This window comes from Bombus impatiens, unplaced genomic scaffold (assembly GCF_000188095.3).
Source record: "Bombus impatiens unplaced genomic scaffold, BIMP_2.2 scf_0582, whole genome shotgun sequence".
NCBI classification, from domain to species: domain Eukaryota; kingdom Metazoa; phylum Arthropoda; class Insecta; order Hymenoptera; family Apidae; genus Bombus; species Bombus impatiens.
Window position 1 is genome coordinate 468,863 of NT_177001.1, and position 24,702 is coordinate 493,564.

A 24,702-nucleotide genomic window follows, 5' to 3' on the forward strand; every position below is an offset into this window, starting at 1 on the left:
AGAAATAACAAATCGTTTGATTTTAACCCTTTGTGGACGAGACCGCTTGAAGAGCAAGCGTAGGTATTTTCGCGCACAGTTGAAAAAATATACACGTTGAACGTTTGCGAGGATTAATCATTGTCGAGGATTGTATATTTTCATTAATATTTAGTTCATCATCAGTGTCACTATTACTAGAAATATTGAAACGTCTGAGCCGATTCATTGTTGAACGGAGTTCGTTTCCACTGTCTGAAGCATTGTCTTCGTCTTCTATCTTGTCAGGTTCAAAATAATGTTCGTTATCACTACTATCACTATCGAACATGTCCTTTCTGGAACTTTTAGGCATCGTGTATAAGGTATTATAAATAATATATAAAAAGCTTTCTGATTCATCTGGTAATGCCATTGAAAGATTGAAATTCGTTCTGACTCGACCATCACCCTGCATGCATCCTGCAGTTTACGTTAAACGGGAGATAAGATTTCTAAAGATCTATAATTTTGTTTCATCAAAAACATAATACTGTTTAGTTTACTATATCTCTGCATAAATATGCTTAAGATTATCGCTCAGAAAAAGTAAATGTCCACTTCAAAATAACTGTCCGAAACTGTGAACAGATTCAGGCGGCTATTTGCCGACACTCGTCCGCAAAGGGTTAAAAGATCTACGTAAAGTAATCTTCGGCGCTCACCCGAAGCAACGATATTTAGCATTATATAATAATGCAACAAAGTTTTGAAACATAAAACATAAGGACAGACCTCTTTATTGTGGTATAAATGAAGATCTACGCATCTTATCCGTATTGTCTTTTTAATTGTTTTATTACATTTATGATATAGTTAATAATTAAGATACTACGTAATAAATAAATCACTACAGAGTATCAAACTCCGTTTCTATTTACAACCTATGAAACTTAATGAACAGAATATTCATGAAATCTTGAGTTAAGTTGACTTTTTTTGTCGCTGCCAACAAACGTACAGATAGAAAACATGAACACACTATTTATTATCTATTTTCTGTTTCATTTACCTAAACGGCAAGAAATATATATACTACCCTTCTTATAATTCTAATTGTTAATCATACTGTACGCAAGAAAAGGGCTAGAAGTTTCTAAAAAGGGAGGAAGATTAATTTAAGCATTAATAAATGCGCGTATAAAACTAGATATTTCAAACGCAAGGAAGATTAGAAAAAACAATGAAGATATTTAGAGAAGACATCGACCGACGTGATTCAGTGACGATGGCCGAAATGTACTGTTATTATAATAAAACAAATCGCGATGCACTGTCGCATAGGTATACGTATATATTTATATCTGATATTTCTCGAAATTGTTACACGAAAATATAGATATAGTTCATCATGTATAGTATACACTTTGTCACACGCGTACTCAACTGTTCAAAATGTTTTGAATCACGCAATATTACGGTGCAAGCTCATAACTCCGTGTAGAAACGATCAATTACATGGCCTGGTTTCCACTCTTGGTAATTTCAGCGGTCTGAAAAGCTCGCGGTCATATTTTTTTAAATAAAAGCGTTCAGCCGGAAACTACATTCTGATCAGATCGTTACAAAAATCGTGTTTCCACCTTTGCACTCGGTTTAGTGAAATTTTAGTTTGGATTTCGCGTTTCATTTATTCTTAAATGTTTCAACAAATTCATGATCCGAATATCGGACAATAATTGTATTATATAAATCGAAGGTTTTTTTTTAACATTCTTCAAATTTCACACTGAAGCTTTAACACGATTTAAGTGGTAATACCGTTAACGTGCTTGCTCTTCCTTTTTTTTTACATTACGGTGCTAAGTATGCTAACAAACATCTAGGAACTTGTCTTTTCTCGAATAGCAGAAATATCGTAGCCAGCTCTCTGCTTAATCGACTCCTGTTGCCTCGACACACGCTAACAAATATGAGCAGCACTCTGTGTAATTTTTGTAATGGATCTCTTCTGTCTTTGAGTCCTCGTCTCAAGAGCCTTGGGATTCAATACAGCATTATTGCCGCGGCGGTCTTTTCCTCCAGTGCGGGAATTGTCTCCAGGCGTTCGATTTTGTCTCGTCCTGAGCCCCAGCCTACCAATGCTATGCTGATTAAATGCACCACACCAGCACAAACAACCAGCCTGAAAGAAGAGCAATGGAATGAGAAAATTCAGAGGTTAAATTTCAAATATACCTCTAGAAACCTAAATAATTTTCTGTATTTCATTTTTTCTACGCTTTGACTGTTGTAACTTAACAATGATTAGAAGAAGGAAAGTTACATTAGATATAACTACATATCTAAAATCAGTTAAATTCTCAAGGACACTTTCCTTAACGTATTAATACATGCAGAAATAATAAGTAGATCGTAGATCTTTATGCAAATTTATATTTTTTATGAATACAATTTAAAAAATGCCACTTAGATAAAGTATTATTGTGTATATATTATTGATTTATATATTGTGTAAATTTTTGCACATTTAATTTTTCATAAATGCATAAACATTTGTAGTCTGACAATAACCATATCTCTTTTCTTAATCCTTAGAATGATAAAAGTAAAATAATTTGAACGTTTAAAAGATAAGATACTTCACACTACAAATTATAAATTAACTTAAATTGAATAGTATTCTACAAAGCTGCAAGTTTCACACTTTGCATTCACTGCTCGTTATTTGAAAAGGCTGGACTTTTACTGGAAATCGAAAAACATTCGCAATATCGAATGGCGCGCATAAAACTTGCAAACAACTACGAAAATGCGAGAGATCATCGATGAGGCTTGACTGAGGATTTCTATTGTGAATGCAAGCATGCTATCGAGCAGAAGAATGAAAAGTCTCTTACCAAAATGAATAACCAAGCTCGGCAGAACCTTCGCTGGTCCACATATTATCAATGTCCTCCTTTGGAAGCACGTTGAAGTATAGCTTCGTGTAATACTGCGCCAGCCAAGTACTCGTACTCGCCATGCACATTAGTACTGAATCAAATATCAATTAGCTTATTATTTCAAATTTTACGTATTATAATATAATTGAACCAATGAATTTTAACCAAATTTCAAATTGCAATTGTGTTAATATCTAGAATTTTTTATAATATTCTGATGTACTGATACGATAAATTTTATTTAATTTTTAAAAAAGATTGCTTCTTTGCTACTTTAACTTTAAAGTAATTTATTTGTATTAAGTATTTGAAATTAAATACTTTCATCGACGTACGTGTTAAGATATTTATAAAATATACTCCAGGGTCAGAAAGGATCTTAGATCTAGGAGAAGTGGCTGTGTTCAAAACGGCGAGTAGAGCAGCCAGGCCAGCGGTGACAAGTGCAGCCGAGGTTGTTGTTAGAGTGCTGATCCACAGTCCCCAGGACATCACTGTCGGATCTTGCTTGATCATTTGGGGTACTGAAACGAAACAAACGATTATTTCTATGCGATAACTTTAATAATAGCGTTTCAACGTTCTTAGTGGCAGCAGTAAAAATCAACGATGCGGACCTCGTTATCTCGCATTTATATTTCAGTCATTTGCATTTAAATACTGCGATATTTTCTATATTATCAAATTATAATTAAAAATAACAAAATAACAAGCAAAAAGTCTGTAGACTAAAGAAAGAGTGTTTAATTTCCCTAGAAGAAAAGAAATAATTAAATTGCAAATAGTTAATAAAATCGAGCCGATCAAATTAGAGCAAAGTATGTTAAAAACCAAACTAATCTACAAATCAATTATTATAATTGCTATAATAAACTCTTATTATCATTAATCAACGTTTCATTAGCATATTATTAATGTACGGGGACCATTATTATCGTTGAAAAAGTCTCCATGCATTTCAGAGTTCAATTTTTCTCAGCAAACCGAATCCCACTTTGGGTTGACGTGCAAACTGAAGCTATCGTGGTACGTAATGAATAATTAAGCGTGCAGTAAATACTCTTGCTTTGGCTAGTTCAAGTTATATTGCATCGCAAATAACGGACTATTTAATTAGCCGCGGGCGGGATTCTCAGTGAATCGCCGAGTTAACAACTTGCGTCCACGAAAGGACATCCGAGGAATTTCTCAAGAGCTGCACCCTTTCTTGTGTTCGACGTTTACTCCAAGCACTCAGTTCCAGCACACAAAACGACCATATTTTACCTTAATAAAGAATAAATTCTTCAATTACAGTAGTTTGCCTTAATAATTTTGTTCAGCCACAAGAAAAAGATTTTTGTAGGTATGTAGGTGAAAAGAATCATTCAAATAAATATGTTCTCTCTAAAACAATCTAATCTAATAATAATAAGTGGGATATTGAAGTAATTTTTGGTAACCTTTGGTTGCTTGAAGGCTAAATCCGTAATTATTAAAATACTCTTTGTTCAACCATACGATTAATCCATTAAATATAACGAATTCGATTTGAAATCACGAAAAGAAATTTGTACTATTCATAAGGGAGGATTCCTTTTAATTCAAGAAATATATTTAATATTATATATTTCATATTTCAAAAATATATTTTTTATATCTATAAAAAATCAACATCCATAGAAGATCAATTAAAATATGTAAATTGTATAATTTCAAGGGAAGAAATTGGAAGTTGATAGATCAGAGTACCAACCTTGTAGAACACACACAAAAAGAGAAGTGTACAGAGATTATTATGACCAGACAAAAGCAAGGAAATATATAATCTAGGACTTTCAGTGTCTTTAAAATCAAATTCAAGATTATCAAACATAAGGAACAAGAAAAGAAGAAATGCACCGTACATTTCATTTAATCTTAAAGTACCAATCTTAGAACGGCTGTAAAAAAGGAATTTATAAAGATAATTATAACTAGATGAAATGTGATCCAAGACTTTCGTTGGCCGTGAAAGTTTTCCAGGAAAAAGGGTTTTAATATTCCCCGTGGTCAGCATCCGGAGAACAGTCGATGATACGACGTAGCCCGAGCACGTGAAAGTCGACCACGAGGCTCGGTCGTGGATTTTTGCACACTCAGAAACCAGTTTCTGCTCCTATTGTTACAACCGTCGCGGCTATTCTCGCTCACGGAATCTTTCCCTCGGGCCGCATTTCTTTATTCAACCGCTTCTTTTGCGCGTGGGTGTCGCAAAACTTTTTGCCGCTGATGAAATCTCCATCGGGAACGAATTAAAACCGTGTCAGACAGTTCTAGACTCTTACGGCTGTCTGTTCTACTGTTAAGTAATTTAAATAACCGCTGACACCAAACCATTAATCATACAGCGACAAGAAAGAATTTTTTCTTCTTGCGTTCCTCCTTTCCATTTTGAAGAATTTTTATTTAATAAATGGATAAAATGTGTTCTTCATTTAACCTTCTTATATCATCCGACAAATTTTTAAAAAATTTTTAAAAGATTAGAGAATCGACATAGAGTAAAAGATCATTTAATTTACTACACTGGCACTAATAACTAATACATATAATGACTGGAACTAATGGAACTAATACGTTATCGATATAACGTAGACGTTAATAAATTATCGATATAAAATAGAAATTAATAGATAGATTATTTAACATTAAAATTACCAATCTATATCGTATACTGAAATATATATTAAAATGAAAGTTATTAATACGTTTTAAGAAGCACACTACGCTTCCAAATATTCTAGTATTAAAAGAAAGGTCGTTATCGATTTAAAATTCCTCCGTTTTAAGGAATCTACTTTACATCAAATTCTTCATTCTATTTCCAAGTACAAGATTCCAGCAATTAACATCTCGTGAATTCCTCCACCAATAAAGAACCTACGGTTCACAAGAAGGTTAGAATTCAGCTGAAAAATTTATTACCTACGATTGACAAAAAGAAAGAAGGAGATAAATACCATTCAAAAAATAATAAATGCCATTGGCCTTTGTCATTAAGCGCACGTTCGACGAATGATCAAAGAGAATATGCTAGTCGCGTGCATCAGCGCGATTAATTCTTTTCGTGATTATCAATGGACTATATAGTCGAAGAGGAACGGAGAGGGAATTAATAAATGATTACGCCAATTTCATTGCGTCACGCATACCAATGGCTGCCCCGTTGCAGGTACAATAAAACGAAGAGGCTGTTATTGACCTCACGTTTCAAGCTAAATAGTAACTATACATGATGGTTGATCGTGCACGCCACGCGACTATCGCTACATACATGATCGAACCGGTACGTGTTCTTCGTGTGTCCCTTTGGGACCATTCCGTGGCTATATGAAAGAGAAACGTTTCTCATGACGCGTGCCAACAATGTCATTGTTCTTATCGGGGGAGAGACGGCTGAACCTGATTCCACACTGGCTCCATCTATATAACTGCTTTCACACGCATATACGCGGAATTGGACAGTAGCGTTGAAGTATTAATCAGATTAGTCAAGTCATTCGAAGATTCGAATTATTCAAGTTGCTTAAGGATTTAAATTATTTGGCTTAACTGAAATTCGAATTATTCGAGCTATTTGAAGATTTATATCATTCATGTTACTCAAAGATTCAGATTAGATAGGGAGAAAGAATCGTTTTCGATCTATGGTTCCTTCGAGACTTTCGTCACTTGTAATGGGAGGAATACGTTCCAATAAACAAAAATTTAATCTTGGATTTTCCATGATCATGGCCGCATTTGCATCAACGTTTTCTTACGAACCTCCCTCGATCTGGAAGTGAGTAGAATCACGTTACGGTTCTCGTTACACTTATATTTCTTACACGTTGTATATATCTGTTTGAATATTGTACAATATCTTGTATATAATGTAAAGATAGATCCGAGGATTCATATAGTAGACGTCACTATCTTGAATAAGAAATTGTCCACAATGTACAGTTTCAACAAGAGATTGTTATTCGATACGTAGCTGGTCATTACTGAATCGTAATACGAGAAGGTGATAAAGAAAATATTGCCCCTATAAAGAGAGAGTCATCTGTAATAAGAATTGCAATGTGGTTGATACTCTACACTTAGCTGCCACTGGGTCAAACTGCTTGGCCATGAGAGTGCAATTACCGTTCTGCTACATTCTCCGATTTCCATAGATATGCACTGTGTACATTGAACATCAAACTTATCGGTCATCGTAACACAAAGCATTTCTAAAACCTTCACATCGTAAAAGTATTACAAATTATTTATAATCAAAAGCATTAAACGAAAGTTAACTGCAAATGATCTGTGATCAAAAATATTAAACAACATTATCCCGTTAAAAAATTCCAGTATTCTATACGTATAACAATTCACTAGATGAAATATATCAGGATGCTCTGGATATTTTTCAAGGATATCCTTCAGTCTTCATTAGCTGCTCTACAGATCAGACTTCTTCGAAGATCGAGACCAGAATATCAAGTTCTTGTTACACGGTGAAGATTTTGTGAACGAACAGAAACTGGGCAAAAAAAGATACTGCACTTCCAGATCGAGAATGCAATATGAAATGGTTGCTGAGAGAAACGAATATGTCGAGGCGGGCGGGAAATGCTACGAGGAAATTGGATCTGTAGATCGAGCGTCCAATACGAAACTTGTAGAAAAAAAGAGAATGAAAATTTCAGATATAGGTGTAACTAGATAAAAAAAAATATCACCATACCTTTATATTATCTGATGTTGCAGAACTATTTTCTGATTACCGTAACCAGGTTAAATTTGAAAGGAAATTTACATTCACTATTTTTCTTCAGCTGACTAATTTTAGATCTTGTTTATCTAATTCAAGTTTCTATCAAAATCCCTTACTCCCTTTAGACCCCTAACCTCCACGTCAAACTTTCTAACCTAAAATGCAAATGTACAATATGTATGTTCCTTTATAAATTGCAATATAGAAATACATATTTAGAAAGCCTAAAATACAAATAGGTATAGCTTTACATAAAAAATAAGTAAGCGACTATCTACCATCTAATAGGAACCAATTTAGGCCATAAACAGGCAAAGTAACAAGGATATACCATTTCGCCGGTACTGGGCAGGTTTTTGCGTCCGGTCTGCCGCGAAAATTATGCCGAGACCGAAGTGCGTGAGACGAACCGTTATACACGGTGAGCCCGTAAAATTGTTATTCAAATGTTTCAGCTGGCGGACAGTGTACCCCATGGATTACGTGAATATACCGGCTGAGTCCACGTTGAGGGTAAGATGCTAGGGGGGAACGGATGTTTTCGCTCGAGTGCTCGACCGGCATTGTACCGCCGCTTATGGCACGATAACAGTTTCCTCCGGCAATAACGATTTCAGTATCAGGATGACAAGACACGCGAGCATTATGAACACTCTTGTTATTCGAATTCGGCCGTGAAGCTGGGGAAAAATCATGGATAGATAACGAATCAAGAATTCCTCGCATTTCCAGCATTTTTCTCATATGTATGTATAGATAGATATTCTTGTATGTATATGTATATGAATATGGATGTAATACATTTATTATTATAGTAAACTGTGTCAAAATGTGTACCATAGTTTATGTTTAGCTAGTTTTTGTACATTTTTTGTTTGTTAATAAATATTCGAAATTTCATGTCAGATTTATTACAATCAATATTGGCTGGTTCATATATTTTCAAAACGCTGCCATCTCTCTCTCTCTCTCTTTCTCTCTCTCTCAGCATTCAAAGTATGAATTCAACTGACACATATTTATTTATCTCTATGGTAAAAATATTGAAAATGAATGTTCAAAAAGGAGTCTAGACAGACTGGCCCATTTCATTCTATAAATGCTAATACTTCAGAATTTATGTTCAATTGGAAGGACAGATAACGTCCATTGAGTCTGCAGTAGAAATATCAATAGAAACATATTAATTAATTTGCTTTGTTCAATATGTAACTTCTAAGCTCCTACTTCAGTATCACTTATAGGTAAAAATAGGCTGTCCTGCATACTGTATTTGAATTTAGCTAGTCCAGAAATTCACTCGTGAATTATATTTAACCGCTAGCAAATTACTATCGCTATATGTACATGCTACGTATTATCGTTTCTGGTGAACGGCTCATTTTCTAAGGAGTACATCAGATTTTGATTCCACCAGCTCGACCAATGTGTATAACCTGGAATAATATCCAGTGGACGAGTTATCGTCGCGGAGAACCGCATGGAGGGAGATTCTCCGGTGCTTCAGGTACCCAATGTGATACTGGGACCATAAATTCTGCCGGATAGTTGGCCAGACCAGGAGAATCTCATTCGGCATAACTGTACCTGCACGCGATTTCTGTGGGAGATGGTGAACGGCAGAGTCGCGCGTATCTCCCATAAATCTACTATTTGATAATCGGCGTGCTCGGATTAGTTTCGTTCGACCGTGTTACACGATCGAGGCTCCGATTCGTTAACGCGTCCATTGGCAATGATGGTCATCGATGACCCACGTTACTAAAATTTTAGAATGCACTGTCACCCGAATTTTATATACTTCTCACTTTTCAATCGCGACAGATTAAAATACATCATACGCCATAACATTTAACTTTTGCAAATTTTATTTTAATTACAAAATACTATGTAACGATAATTTTTTGTTTGTTAATAAATATTCGAAATTTCATGTCAGATTTATTACAATCAATATTGGCTGGTTCATATATTTTCAAAACGCTGCCATCTCTCTCTCTCTCTCTTTCTCTCTCTCTCAGCATTCAAAGTATGAATTCAACTGACACATATTTATTTATCTCTATGGTAAAAATATTGAAAATGAATGTTCAAAAAGGAGTCTAGACAGACTGGCCCATTTCATTCTATAAATGCTAATACTTCAGAATTTATGTTCAATTGGAAGGACAGATAACGTCCATTGAGTCTGCAGTAGAAATATCAATAGAAACATATTAATTAATTTGCTTTGTTCAATATGTAACTTCTAAGCTCCTACTTCAGTATCACTTATAGGTAAAAATAGGCTGTCCTGCATACTGTATTTGAATTTAGCTAGTCCAGAAATTCACTCGTGAATTATATTTAACCGCTAGCAAATTACTATCGCTATATGTACATGCTACGTATTATCGTTTCTGGTGAACGGCTCATTTTCTAAGGAGTACATCAGATTTTGATTCCACCAGCTCGACCAATGTGTATAACCTGGAATAATATCCAGTGGACGAGTTATCGTCGCGGAGAACCGCATGGAGGGAGATTCTCCGGTGCTTCAGGTACCCAATGTGATACTGGGACCATAAATTCTGCCGGATAGTTGGCCAGACCAGGAGAATCTCATTCGGCATAACTGTACCTGCACGCGATTTCTGTGGGAGATGGTGAACGGCAGAGTCGCGCGTATCTCCCATAAATCTACTATTTGATAATCGGCGTGCTCGGATTAGTTTCGTTCGACCGTGTTACACGATCGAGGCTCCGATTCGTTAACGCGTCCATTGGCAATGATGGTCATCGATGACCCACGTTACTAAAATTTTAGAATGCACTGTCACCCGAATTTTATATACTTCTCACTTTTCAATCGCGACAGATTAAAATACATCATACGCCATAACATTTAACTTTTGCAAATTTTATTTTAATTACAAAATACTATGTAACGATAAGTTGTTCACATTACTCAACATTCTTTAATCCATATATGTAATTTATTTTAACCATTTTAAAAAATGCAGTAAAACATGTGTTACATAGTAGCAGACAACATAGATTTCATGGACTACAGGATCTTCAGTAATGCGAACGATTTAACTTATCAGACAAAAAAGCACAAATACGACATTTAGCAAAAATTAAATGTTATGTGTATATTTCAATCTATTCTATAAGTCTATTGAGCTATCCATGATTTCTAAACATGACTTGAATGCAGGATTTTTTGGTCTTCTTAGTATATATCTATTCTATCTGTTTTATCAACAGGATAAAGACACAAGGATGACAGCTGCAGGATATGAATTACGTACAGAATTTTCCAATCTTCTCGGGGCAATTATCTGAAACGTTTTAGAGAAGTGGTTGAATAATAAAGTCATACCGATCGAGGTAAGATAAAGATAAGTATATGGATAAATATATACTGCTGCAATCATAATTGATTATCGATTGGTGTCATTGTAGGTAGCACACAGATAATAGAGACAGACTGTCGTGATTGGTTGTTCTTTCGAAGATAAGATCACCCTCCTTGCGTCGAATGAAAGTTATGTAAAACGCGTTGTTGGTGAGAAACTCGTCAGAAACTCAGATTAGCCAACGGTGAACAGATTGAATAATTTAACAGATCAGTGTCCGTGTCCAGTACACGGTCGTGTTGAAAAACTACGTGGTCAGTGTTTTAAATCATAAACTTCATCGTAAATTGAATTGTGCAAATAGCACCGATGTTTCCTGGTAATCTTCGTGGCAAGCAATCACGTATACCCAATATGAGCTCGCATTCTAGATGCTTGAAAAACCCTTCGGTTACTCGATTACGAAAAAACAAGCGAAAATCATAGGGGAAACGTATGACAGCCGGTTTTGTTGATTTTTTCAATTTGTTACTCAGTGGATAAAAGAAAATATTTTAATGTAGGAAAAAGAAGATAGTATGGGACAAATGTGATGAGCTACACTTTTTGTTTCTCACAGTGAAGCAATTCTGGAATTCCATACACTGTTGACTAGTTCTATATTACTTAAATTACTCTTTAATTCGATTTACAGATGAAACATGGGCTCGTGCTATATGTTTGTAATTGATTGATATTTATAATTTCACAGATATTAATATATATTCCTAGATTTTTGATGCTGATGTATAATTTATATATTGATAATTCAATATTTACTTAAATTATCTAACATTATTCTACATGTAGATACATAACTTTTTAAATATTCAAGAAGATGGCAAAAATATATATAATGAAAATCTGAAAATCAAATGAAGAGATAGTTTTAACAAGACGTAGAATTAGTCGACGATATATTGGATTTTGATAATTGTTCTCCCATAAAAGGCAGGATATTTTCTTCACCTTCGACTTCCAAAAATGAAATGCATGAAACATTTTGTAGAACGACGATATTGAAAGCTATTAAGATAATTATTAATACCAAAACGCGGCTATCCATTAGTGGAACGCAACTGTAAATGGTTTAATGATTACAGAAACCGTAGAGTACATAATAGCCTCTGTACCTGGAAGCTTCGGTTTAAAGTACAATGTATGAAAGACTGCAGAAACCACTAAATGCACGGAAAGGAGTTCAAGCGTTTAATTACCACTCGGTAATGCATTTGCTGTCGTATAAGCAACATAATAGCTATATGCTCGGTGGAGCAAATATAACACGTTGTGAGAAAAAAAAAACGAAGATACGTAGTAGGAAGAGAAAACGACGGTATCCTTGAATGGAGAGTGTTAACCGTTCAGGGATGAAGGTAAAATCCGATCCATTAACCGTGACGCTTTATCTAACAGAAAGTGGTTCCGATGGTTAGAAGCCATGTGGTGGTTGTTGGCTAAAGTCGAATAGTTTAATGAAGCTGACCACGTTCATAACCGCAAAATATTTCCCAGAGACTTGTTGCGTTTAATTTTAGAGTAATTATTTTTATAGAATAATAGTATATAAACATATATACTCCTGTCATTTCACTAAAAATTTTAATCACACAAATTTTCATTACCTATCTGTCTCAATAGGACTATACTGACATATTTTACTAGTAACTTCATATTAATTTTCCATACCTGTAATCAAAAGAGTCTTAATGGCTCTTTAAACAATGTCGCAAATGTTCCTCCATTTATAGTATGTATTTATATTTTTATAGAATTTTTTCATTAAAACTATGTAGTAATACTTTACTAATAATTATAGATTTTTCCTACACTTGTAGACATAATTTACCTCTCTCTCATATGAACCTGATGGTTGCCATTCAAAGAAGATTGGATGACTATTCTGAGGCGTTGATTAGTAATAAGATCCAATTCAATTGAAAACTCCAAAATTAAATACTTTAAAGCTAAATTATCACGGTGCCCAATAGCCCAATGATACCTGCCAGTTAACAGTTAGATATCAAAGAGTATCCTAATACTTATAACTATATGTATAGTCGATGTACATCATTCAAGAACTATTGGAAGAACTTACCAGAGATATGATATGTCCTCCAGCCATAAGCGACGTTTAGTTCCTTCTTTCCTTGAAGAAGGCCGAAGTGAACTCTGCCAGCACTTTCTTGAGGATTTGGAGTTCTTAAGGGTCGCGCCTCGACCCAATGTTGCGTCACCAGAGCAGCACAAACGAGCCCACCGCCCAGTAACGACAGGAAGAACGTAGCAAAGATCGTGCCCCTTCGGAACATCGACGTCATCCTTGGATCACGGGGCAAGCCAGTCTTCGGATAGTTTGAGATCACTGGACAGAGGAGGAACGAAAGAAGTGGCAAGTCATACCGGATGCGCGGCTCGCATTCCTTTCATTCTGAGAGCGGCCAGCCCATGAAACTTCAATGAAGTTTATATACTGTGACAGGAAACAAGTTTGTGTACGGTGCATTCCATCGTGTAATTAAACTCCGGCACATGAAGCTTCGTACATGATAAGTATGCGTTGTGTTAACTATAAAATCATTGTAGTTCAACAAAGTTGAAATAAACGAGATTTATAAGAGGAAAGTATAGAAATATTTGGGAATAAATGTCGGTGATAGAGCGTAAAAGAAATTACAGGGTCGATATACACAGGGTCCGATTGAATGAGATGTAAAAGCGAGCACACCGTGATTGCTTGTGTAAAAGTAAGGGAAAGATATAGAATAAAACTTTTTCATTTTCGGCTTACTTTTCAATAAAATCGAGTCTGAAAATTAGGTAGGATTAAGTAATCGACAGATGGTCATTGTGCGTGTAAAAATAAGTAAAAAATGTAGAATAAAATCTTTAAAGCTTCATTTTCAAGAAAATAAAGTTTGAATATGTTTAGTTAAAAATCGGTGTAGTACATGCGTGTGACAAATTTTCAATTCTTTTTTCTCAGAAATGAAGCGTCTTGTGAACAAATCTTACTCTGTATCTTTTTCTTATTTTTACATTTACACTATTTCCGCTTTCACGTATTATTCGACTGAACCCTGCGTCTACTCGGATATTTGTAGAACTATAATATAGTCTACTTTGGACGATATCTTTCTATAATACAAATTTCAAAACTGATATCGATTTTTTAAAGTGCTTGGTACTCCCAAAATTTTCACTAGCATCTAGAACCACTGATGCTCTTGAAATCATCTCGAAACCTCAGAACCCTTTAGAACATACTCAATTACCCTATACTACTGGAATCTTTGAAACCCTCTGAAACCTCAACTACCACTAGAAAGTTTCGAAGCTGCAGCGCACTCGAAACTTCAAAATATCCCAAAATCTCCGATCTGGAATGCCGTATATGTATTTCAAATCTTTGATCGATCTTTAAATGATTTTTATAGGATTCTCAATTTCTTCATTTTCTTCGAACTCTTCAAATCTTTGAGACCCTCTGCAATCTCAAATATCACGGAAAGCTTTTCAACCACTGCTCAGCACTGATTTCTCAGCACTGCTAAGGTCTTCGAAACTGTCTGAAATTACAGATCTCAGTGAAAAATTCAGAACCTGCAACCTGAAAGTCTCTAAAGTTATCTCTACTCATCAAAGCGAATAAAAGAGTCTTAACTCCTTACGTTCTCGTGTGCTTTATATCGTAACATAAACCTAGGAGGTGCGTGGAAAAATGTTGTCCTATTCGCTGTCTCTGCTAACTCGTAACTAGTTAGTGCGTACAACTTGTTTCCTTTTGCGAGTAAACGCGAGAACCATTCGGAGACAGCGCATATTTCTCGTCCAAATACGATGTCCTCTGTGTTCGTAGGTTGATTGGAACGACGCCTTATATTTGGACAATGTTCCTTTCTCTGGTGGCGGTTTCTCTTTTCGGCAAAAGCAGCGTGTTGACGCTTTAATCGTGGACAAGACGGTCGACGCGTGGGTATCGGTAGTCTACTTGACGACAGCAACTATTTAAATTATGCCACAGAAACTATGCCGCTTTCGCAACAATTATCCGGTCTGCTAGAAAAATACTGCTGGTGTGAAAGCGCCTAGACCAAATATTACGCTACTTTTCCAGAAACCTTTTTCATCCGTCCGATGAATTACTGTTTTGTCGGAATTCTCAGAGCGATAGGATTGTACGAAGCAGATGAAAAGTGTTTGGAAAAAGAATATAGAGAGTGAAGTCGAATTTCCGAAACATATTGTACTCGTCAAAGTGAACAGTATAGAATAAATAGGATACATTATTCTTTCGATAATAAAAATTTATAGAGTGCTTATCTGACGATATTTAATCTGCACGCTATTCTAAAGGAAAAAGGATGAAAGGAAGCAAGGCCAGTGAATAACAAGCAACCTATCAAACATCGAATTCACACAGCGTATCCGACAGCTTATTAAACGACAACATCAACGTAGCAATTATTTTAATTCTCCAATTATTTCGAGCATTAAAGTTCATCCTTCTCCTGCTTTCCTTTCGTTCAGCAGCTCGGTCATTTTGTCAAGACACTCTCAAAATGGTTTTGTGAAGCATAAATTGATCATTTCAACGGCTTTTGTCATATTTAGAAAGATAATATATCTAAAGTTTAGCACGTTGTAAAAAGGTCAAGCTGAACTCGATTACTGCAAATTCAATACAAAATTTTCTACTTTACGTACAATATTTAATATAAATATATCGAAATAGAGATGTTATTAAACTTTGAATTGCGAGAATATAAAAGCAGAAATTTTATATTCGTAAGCAAATTACGACCAGCTTTTGAATTTAATCTATCGAGTGACACGATAAAACACAATATTCAATTAAGTCGAACAGCGAAATGTTAACGCGTTACATTCGCGCGTGTATTTCAAACACAAATCAGCTGAAACGTGCTTTTCAGGAAAAGCGGAAACCTATCTGGAAACGTCGCAAAAGTGACTTGTATTAAACACATCGTTTTGGCAAAAAACATGTGCCTTAAATTTTACCAAAGTGAAGGGAGAACGAAGAATCGCTCTCTTGGTCTATACGTCTTAGGATAGAACAGAATTATCTTAAGTTGTGACATATGTTCAAAACACACGTTCGATATGCAGTGAGAGTCAAAGGTTCAACATGCACCTTGAAGGCACAAAATTTATTCAAAAACTTTTATTATGAATAAAATTGTATAAGTTAAAAACGCATGAATGTGGCACATATAAATTGAAAATGGATTGACAGAAAGGATGTAAAATACGCAGGATTACAAATTAATAATAAAAACGATCATACGTAAACCAATATTACACGAACATCATTTTTCTACGGTGTATCGCTCATTTTTGACTCTCACTGTCGATTCTCTAAATGTCACCTACAATGATGTATATATTTAGATGAAGAAAAATATGACGATAAATACCTTGCCCCTGGCTCTCGACAAAGTGCACCTGGCTGAGGCTTCTCGAGAACTCGCCCTGCTTGACCTTCTGCGAGAAGTCGCCGTTGCCGAGCCTCTTGGAAAACTTGACGCGACAGTTGCTCCGAGGTTTGCCTGGCCTCAGCAGCGACGATGGCCTCGGTCTCTTGGCGAACGTGTACGGGATAGTATAGGGCTGTGCTACGTAAAAGTAAATCGGCCGATAGTCTTCATGGAGATGAGACTGCACGAACCCGCCGTTCGTCGGATAGCTGTTGTACACGCTCGGTGCTCCGTTGCTATAAGCGTACGAGCCCGTGTAGTGGATACCGTAGTGGTTCGCCGTGTTTCGTGACTTCCTTTCCACCGTTTTGAAAAAAAGTGTCCCTTTCGTCGGACACTGTTCTTAACTTAATAAAACTCCTCGACAAGCGTCAATATACCTGCTGCACAATTCAATTGCTCTATCCAGTGTACGGTTGTTTAAGTACTAATGAAATAGTTTCTTATTTTCGTCTACTAGTCGACTACGACAGGATCGTTACGTTATTAAAATTGTTCGACAAGTTCTGCAGAGTTGTTGCTCAACTGAATTTCTCTATTGACTATAGTACTAAATTAATGAAATACCGTCTTATACTTCGTTTACTATTCAGCTGCTGTTAGTTCTGTTATTAGAGGAAGTACTTCGATGGACAGAATCTTAATATTATTAAAATTGTTTGACGATCGTCGCTAGATTTGTTGCTCGATTCAATTTTGCTGTTTGATAACTAATAAGTTGCTGTCTTATATTCCGTTTACTACTTGTCTATTACTAGTCTTGTTACTAGACGCAGTCCTTTCCTTTTCCTCTCTTTTTTTTTTCTAAATTATACAAGTACAGCACCGTAACAGCTAGTTTTTCTATAATTCCTCACAAGATCGAAGTCGAACTTAGTTGCGTTTCTTTCTAGTTCTTCGTGACTTCTCTCTCGCCACAGTTGTTAACCTTTTGATGAACCGCGTAACAAGTGTCTGAATGATTGATCGCTTTCTTGGTTCCTTCGAACGTTCCTCAAGATCGAGATTACTTTTCTTTTGAGCAAAGAGGTATTCGATGGTCTATCAATAAAAATTTTAGGTGGATCCGTTTCGTCGGATGAAGGAAACTGGAGCTGGTTATTCTTTCGGCAGTCGAAGAAAGAGCAGTAAGAAAGAGAAGAGAGAGAGAAAGGGAGAGGAATAAAAAGGAACCCTTCTGGCGCCCGAACGGAAATTCCTTTCCGGCGATTCTTTATCAAGGGACGTGATTCAAGCCAGCAATTGAATTTTTCACTGGGACCGTCCGTTCCGTGTGCAGGAGAGATTGTTTTCCCGTAAGATCCTCTGCTCCACGCTGCGGGTATTCTAAATGAGAAAGTCGCCCCCTCTCCGCTTCTTTCCCGCTTAATTGTCAATTAAGTGTGCTCGCATATACGTGTCTAAAAGTTTCCAACCCTCTGACCACCGTCAGTTTCCAGTTAACTTAGAAACGTTGTAATTTGCATGTAAGAGTGAAGCGTGGCGTTGTCGTTGTTTTCCCGCGTATGTTTCCCTCCCAGCTGCTTTGAATAGTAAAGGGAGATCCTTCTAAAGTTAACGGTCCCTTAGTATCCTCTTTTTTCATGAATATTCTCGCGCTGCTTTTCATGTCATATCCTTGAATCCTTCACTCTCCTCCCTCGACCCCCTTTCTTTTTCCTTTTCTTTCCTCTACCTTTCTATCTTTTAACGATCACTTAGCTACACGAAGCGTTCTTTACCAAGCACGAGGTTAAAATCCCAAAGAGCTATTAAGATTCTCTTTTCGAATTAAAATTTGAACGTGTCCGTTACGACAACGCGAAGCTTCCGGCGCATAGTAATCGCATTAATTGGACCACGTTCGTTCCGGTGAAAATCGTAAAAAGCTTAACGAACGCCTCTCTCTCTCTCTCTTTCTTTCTCTCTCCGTTTATCCGATACACTTCTTGCATCAGAGAGGTGCCACGAGTGGCAATAAGTATAGACTCGGCGATAAGCTAAGGACTATGCCGGAATTAGAAGAGAGGGGAAAAAACTCCGAGATTCTGGACTCTGGTCGTTTCTTCGATCTTGTAATAAACTGCAGAATCTGCGACGGACGATCAGCACATGTACGAGTCTGAAATTGTGTCAAGCCATATATCGTGTTTCACCTTTTGGACCGAATTATTTCTTTCTTTTCTCTTTTTATTTCTTTCGTTTTTTTTCTTTTTTTTTACCGCAAGTTATTGTGCAGAATGTCAAGCGATTTTGTATCCACGATGCTTCGGAATTCTTCTCGAATACCGCTCGGAGTCCAGATTTCTCGACGACGACGACGTGCAGCGTGATCTTTTCTTCCTCTCACCGTTTCACGTTGTGTCAACTGTAAACAATGCGGTTCCACGTAAGTCGCGCGCTCGAAAACAACATGTATATATATATATACATACAATGGAGACGGACAAAAGAGAGATTTTTCCCTGCAAATTCTTTCATCTTGAATCTTAAGTATATCTAAATTAGAATCTTGCATTTAAGTCCTTTATGATTAACAATTTCGTATGAACATTTTTTTCTATTGTATTCCAATCTTGTTCGTTTTTTTGTAAACTAAAAGTTTCAAACAGAAATTTTTCCTTCCAAATCCCTTTATCTTAAATCTTTGATAAAACTAACAATAAGTTAGAATTCTTTAAATTTAAATTGCATTGCATGTATCTTTTCACTGTACTGTGGTCTTGTTCCTCTTTTTACGACCTAAAAGAGAAGATAATTAGAACAGAGAATTTTGCTGCATGAACTCTTCCATGTTGTATAATTTACCAACTTCCATGTCATCTTATTCTTTAAATATTTTTGTTTCCGCTTTCCCTCTTAAATATTGAATCACCCATCCCTGTTTCATTCTGTAACTTATCTTATACTGACCTAGCTTAACATTTACATTCCAAACCTCCTGAAAGTCCTAAAACTCCTGAAATTTTCTCCAGTCAAAGATTTCTTCTACCAGAACTTAGTGTCGATCTCTGTACATAATGCTACAAAATGAAATTCTATATCCCCTATAATCGAATAATGAATTTCGTTAAATAGCGTAATTCACCTATTACAGTATAATAATTCTTTCACTAAAAATTTCAAGCAATTCCTCAGCAGTAAATCCGCAAAAAAAAAAGAAAAGTTTCAACAAACAAACACACGATCCATTTCCAATGTCCAAGCATTGCTTAATCATGTCGCGTTTTCCCCACTCTCTTCATCCTCTCAGTTATTTTTCAATGTTCTCAAAATGAGTTTACGTTGGCATTCATGAACAACGCCGTCGGGTAACGCTCTTGACGTAACTGGAGCAGCAGTTGCACGAACGTAATATATTGCATTCACACGTCCGCGCATCGTTTTTTACAAATTGTTTAAGGGTTCCTCCATTACCGTCCGTTCCTGTCCCGCCAAAATTATGTACGCATAGTGGTCGGACTCGGAGGTTGTTCCAATTAATTCGTGCAGAATCGTGCACGATCGTCAACAAAAAACCGGTAGTGATTCGTTCAAGGCCGAACTCACACGAGTGATGCGATATCGAATTGCGTTGTTCGTTATTTGCAGGCGAATCATTAGTAGACGAGATATAAGATAAATCTGACACCTTGCGAGATTTCGTGTCACGTGTTCTGACATACTGATCGTGGAAAAAATTAGAGGTTTCGTTGTACCATCTACCATTTAGAGCGACAAGCTCTACCTACGAAATAGAGTAGAGCATACGATTATCCTAAATTTAAATTCACATTCAAATTTTCGGATGCAGATTCGAATTTAACTATCAAGAATACAATTATCACAATAGTAGAAAAATTCCAAGCGAAGTAGTCATAAGGGATTTTTAATTTTCTAATATTTTTTTAACAAAAGATGCGTGAAAAACTTTTTAACTGTTTTATGTTATTTCCATAACAAAAAATATTCCTCTTTTTAGCTTTTTTTAAATAAAAATTGCAAATCTTTAAAGTAGAAAATCTTTAATAATCAAACTCAAAAATTCATAGCCTATCGACATATAAATTATAACAATATCATATTGATTTCCTGTACGAGACTAAACAAGGAAAAACACAGATCTGGAGAGTCCGTGGATAACCAAACGGTGTTTCCACAGCTGTAAAGGAGAACAAGTTACGTTGAAACTGGTCTCGATGATCGTTGGCCACGGTGATTTTCGTAATCGGAACCTTGACGCGACATCGTTGACATTAATATGTACCTGTTATGTTAATGAAAAACGATAACGACCCGCAGAATCTATCTTAAGAGCGGGTAATAGGAGATATATTAACAAGGATAAATGAATACTTCGATAGACGTTTTCCTTTTCATCGACGGGAAAACATACGTAATTACGTGACGATTAATGCATCCTTCTAGTACGTCTTCCTTCCATTATATCACAAATAAAATAAATAAATTCATAGGAAATTTGAAAATGCAAAAATGCATAGAACACACACGCTACATACAGTATCTTAAAACAAAGCACTTGTCATAATACTCGGTACGTCAAATAAATCTTTGCTTACTACTTTGCTCGTTTTCATAAAAATATAAATTTTCATAAATATCCTTAATATGTCCTCGGTCATAAGATTTTCATAAGATTTTCATAAGATTTAGGATTGTAATTATTAAATGCATCTAGCGCTTCTGTATACATAGTAATAATTTGCATGAGCATTAATGTCACAGAATATGGCATAAATGTCATTTGCGGTTTGCAAGAACACAAGTAATAAATTCCTTAACAGACATTTGCCCCTCTGAAATCTAGCGTGGGTCTATTCGCGCGTCGCCAATCGGTCTTTAAACGCACTAATTGGACAATACGTCGGTACATCGCTGGAGAGACTTCAGGTGATTAACCACGTGACCGAGAAGATGAAACAATCGAAATTAATCTCCGTTATTGAAAGACCAGTCAGGTTTAATGGATGCCCTTAGTTTCTGTCGCGGGCAGAAATATGGAAGAACCAAGCGTACAAAGAGAAAATAGACGGAGCGGACGAAGGGATCGCGGATATGAGAGGAAAATAGCGAACTTTGGGAGAAAAAGGGAGAGAAAAGGATGATCAGAGAAAAGCTGACAGGAAAGAAGAGCGAAAAGTGGCAAAAAAGCGAGAGAACAAAGGGAATGCGGATGGAACGGAGAGAAAAGTAGCAGAAATTGGTAAAAGTAATATAAGAGCAAAGAAAAATGCAAGAATGTGTGCGACTGAATGTGGAGAAGCGGGATGATGAGGTCGACTGAATGCCGTTAGACCGTGTCGTTGATGCAGCTACATGACTACGTATACATAGCCTCGTGTGAAATATCATCGCTCGTAGGAAAGGAACAAACGAAAAGCAGAGAAAAATAGAGAAAGACTTAACAAAGAGAGAGTCGCCGACGATCCGAATCTGTCTGGTCGTGACAGTCTTGCATGAGATGGAACGGATCAGAGTGTAATTCTATTGTGACAATGCCCAGCGCTGCTTCGTATTGAGACATTGTTTTCGATCGTTTCTTCGCAAACATAAAAATAAAAAAGGAAAAGAAAGAGATAAAATGTACAAGTTGGAGACGAAATGGTTAGAGAAAAACACCGCCTCGATATTTTCATTCTACTTTCTCTCGTTCCTTTTTTAACACTTTCATTAACCGAACAGCACCAGAGTGTATATAGACAACTTTAGAGAGAAATAAATGGCAGATGTTCTTCTTGCACATACCTTAACCGTGTTTATAGACAAAATAATCAGAGCAAAGGAGAAAGTGCAGAGATTACGTTCTGACAGATATTCAATTATAACGTTCAAAAACAACATTTTTAAAAAACCATAATAGCTATAGTAAATTAGAATAAATCATAGGAATTATTAAGCATAAATACGCTACATTAAAAATGTAGATAAAATATAATATCAAAATAGTAGAAAAAAAATGAAATATCTTTTAATTACCGTTCGTCGAATTTCACGCGCACGTAATTGCGTGTTCGTACGGTATTTTCTCAGTAACCCGTTCTTTCTGCCAGAAGAATTTCTCTTTTTACTGACGTACACATCGAACAGGGTTCGAGATAGCTATCTTCGGTATGTCTTTCTGAACGTAACGCGATTCTATCTCGCGCACGATATCTTGGAATTTTTTTCCTCTCCAACAGATTGACTCGTCGTTACAACCGGTCCGGTTCGCGGATTTTTCTTCCCGCCTGACGTAACTCTTTCGACATATACCGGCCATTTGCTTCGGGGCATCGGACAAAGATGCATCGTGGTCCACCGTAGTCCGCGAAACTAGGACACGTAACCATCCCCCCACTATCTCTGACAACCGGCCAGTGTTTCTTGTCCTGTTCACTAGCAACTCGCGTAACATGACTTTGTACGTAGATAATGAAATTACGGCCATCGACTGATTCACATGACAATCCATTTATTTTTATTTTTAACTTATAGGCACGTTTGAAAAATATCTATAATTGCGGCTAGTTTTTCTCAACTAGCTTACGTAAAATTTACATGTATAAATTAGCATAAATATATTGTAGAGGAAGGATGCTCAAGGAAGTTTTAGTACTTATACTTTATCCTCGAGCGATAAACACATGTTTTCTTGATTATACGGCGTAAAATACTTCATGGTAGCATGACAGGAATAGCCATAAAATATGCTCAATTTTACCCGAAACGTTGATCCTTAATTCGATCGAATGAAAATAGACGAATAATGCATGGCTTAAGGTTTCTCTTATCGTGATTCAATGAGATCCGTTTGACTAGACTAGAGGACAACCATCTTGTTAGGATAAAAAAAGAGGAGAGAGGGGAACGATGAGAGAAAGGTAGTTGCGAGTATGTACGTGTAGTATATGTAATTTCTGTACGGTTCTTCGAGATATAATTCCATTACGAAATTCTTCTCACGAGATACTTATATCCCATATAACATAACTTTAATTCTAGTATAATTAATTTCTTCTTTTTTCACGAGATTAGGTGAATGAAATTTAATCAACGTGGTAGAATTTACTGGCAATTTCGATCGAATTTCGTCGAGTCAAACGCAGCGGTTTCATCACACCTCAAATTGCTCGACGTTTGAATCTGCGTTACGATGCAACAATGACCTCATGAATAATTTAACACGCGCCATTGTCTCATTGGTATGTACTAATAACATCACGTCAGTTGTAGCGTATCTGACACTGATTCACTCCGTGAATGCGTTCTTTCTTTATTTTCCACTCGTTCACCCGTGGCGCGTAGTTTTTAAAAATTGTTAAACCCGGATACGCGTGATTTTTATCGATATCAACGCAATGCAACATTCAGCGTTTCTATGAAACTGCAATTTCACATTACGTCGAAAATTAAAACGAATCTGCATACGTGATTAACAAAATTTTTCTCCTTTTTCGGCATGGTAATAAAAGTTAACGAAATTTTCGCGGGATGTTATACAAAAATGAAATTACTCTTGCTAATATAAAAAATTTACGTTATTCGCAAAAATTATACATATTTTTAACCAACTCCGTTATTCTGAAAACTGAAATCACAGATCCTATTAGTGGTTCAATGAACTTCCGTTTCGTACCACAAATTGAGATCAGATGAAATTTGAACAATTTAAGTCTGAATTCAAATTTTCTGTTTGTGAAAAGGAATTCGAATACTTTTCATTTCGTAAAATATGCAAGACAAATATGAGTAACAAAATAAAAAAATAATTGTTAGTAAATATACTAACAATTAGCCGCTATAGAAAGATCGATTGAAGAAAAAAAAAATGAAGAAGTACAAAATTTTGCCTGCATTGCTTTGGCATCGTTTGTGTCCCGTTCCGCTTCTCTCCCACGCTGTAAAGGTCCTCTTGTTTCACAATTCAAACTTGAACCAGATAACCTTCAGCATCACCGATAAAGGACCGATTTCCGATCGTTTCGATCGTATCTCTGGCACAACACTTTTTCGTCACTATATTAGCACAATTTAGTCGTAACAATTAGAAGAGTAACCGTTTCGGGACGCATACACACGTTCTACAGCGTCTCTTGAACTGAATTTCTGACTGAGGCCCTGAGTCTTTATGCCCATCTGGCTCTGGCAGGTGTTACAGGCTACAGGTGGCACCACTGCTCGATCAATTATCTTACCTA

The 24,702-nt window shown here is 36.2% G+C and overlaps 1 protein-coding gene and 2 long non-coding RNA genes across 6 annotated transcripts; 1 reads left to right on the plus strand and 2 right to left on the minus strand.

Annotated features, from left to right (window-relative positions):
* Nucleotides 1–142: 142 nt before the first annotated feature.
* LOC100747060 lies at nt 143–24,700 on the minus strand. Of its 3 annotated transcripts, XM_033322331.1 has the most exons (8): nt 19,614–19,933; nt 19,334–19,548; nt 18,961–19,267; nt 16,487–18,893; nt 13,147–13,413; nt 3,239–3,427; nt 2,859–2,994; nt 143–2,143 (listed from the first exon to the last, which is right to left on the minus strand). In XM_033322331.1, the coding sequence occupies exons 5-8, from the start codon at nt 13,367–13,369 to the stop codon at nt 2,005–2,007; spliced, it is 687 nt and encodes a 228-aa protein (XP_033178222.1). In that variant the 5' UTR covers nt 13,370–13,413; nt 16,487–18,893; nt 18,961–19,267; nt 19,334–19,548; nt 19,614–19,933; the 3' UTR covers nt 143–2,004. The 3 variants fall into 3 exon arrangements, with proteins under 3 accessions (XP_033178222.1, XP_033178223.1, XP_012244257.1); XM_033322332.1 differs by lacking the exon at nt 19,614–19,933 and having other exon boundaries at nt 19,338–19,548; XM_012388834.3 differs by lacking the exons at nt 18,961–19,267; nt 19,334–19,548; nt 19,614–19,933 and adding an exon at nt 24,345–24,700.
* Nucleotides 7,430–8,054, minus strand: LOC117152025. The gene is made up of 3 exons (XR_004462245.1): nt 7,947–8,054; nt 7,639–7,823; nt 7,430–7,526 (listed from the first exon to the last, which is right to left on the minus strand). It is a non-coding gene; the product is annotated as an uncharacterized LOC117152025 (long non-coding RNA).
* LOC112213310 lies at nt 8,197–12,987 on the plus strand. Of its 2 annotated transcripts, XR_002947203.2 has the most exons (3): nt 8,197–8,414; nt 10,918–11,040; nt 11,116–12,987. It is a non-coding gene; the product is annotated as an uncharacterized LOC112213310 (long non-coding RNA). The 2 variants fall into 2 exon arrangements; XR_002947202.2 differs by lacking the exon at nt 8,197–8,414 and having other exon boundaries at nt 9,590–11,040.
* Nucleotides 24,701–24,702: the final 2 nt, after the last annotated feature.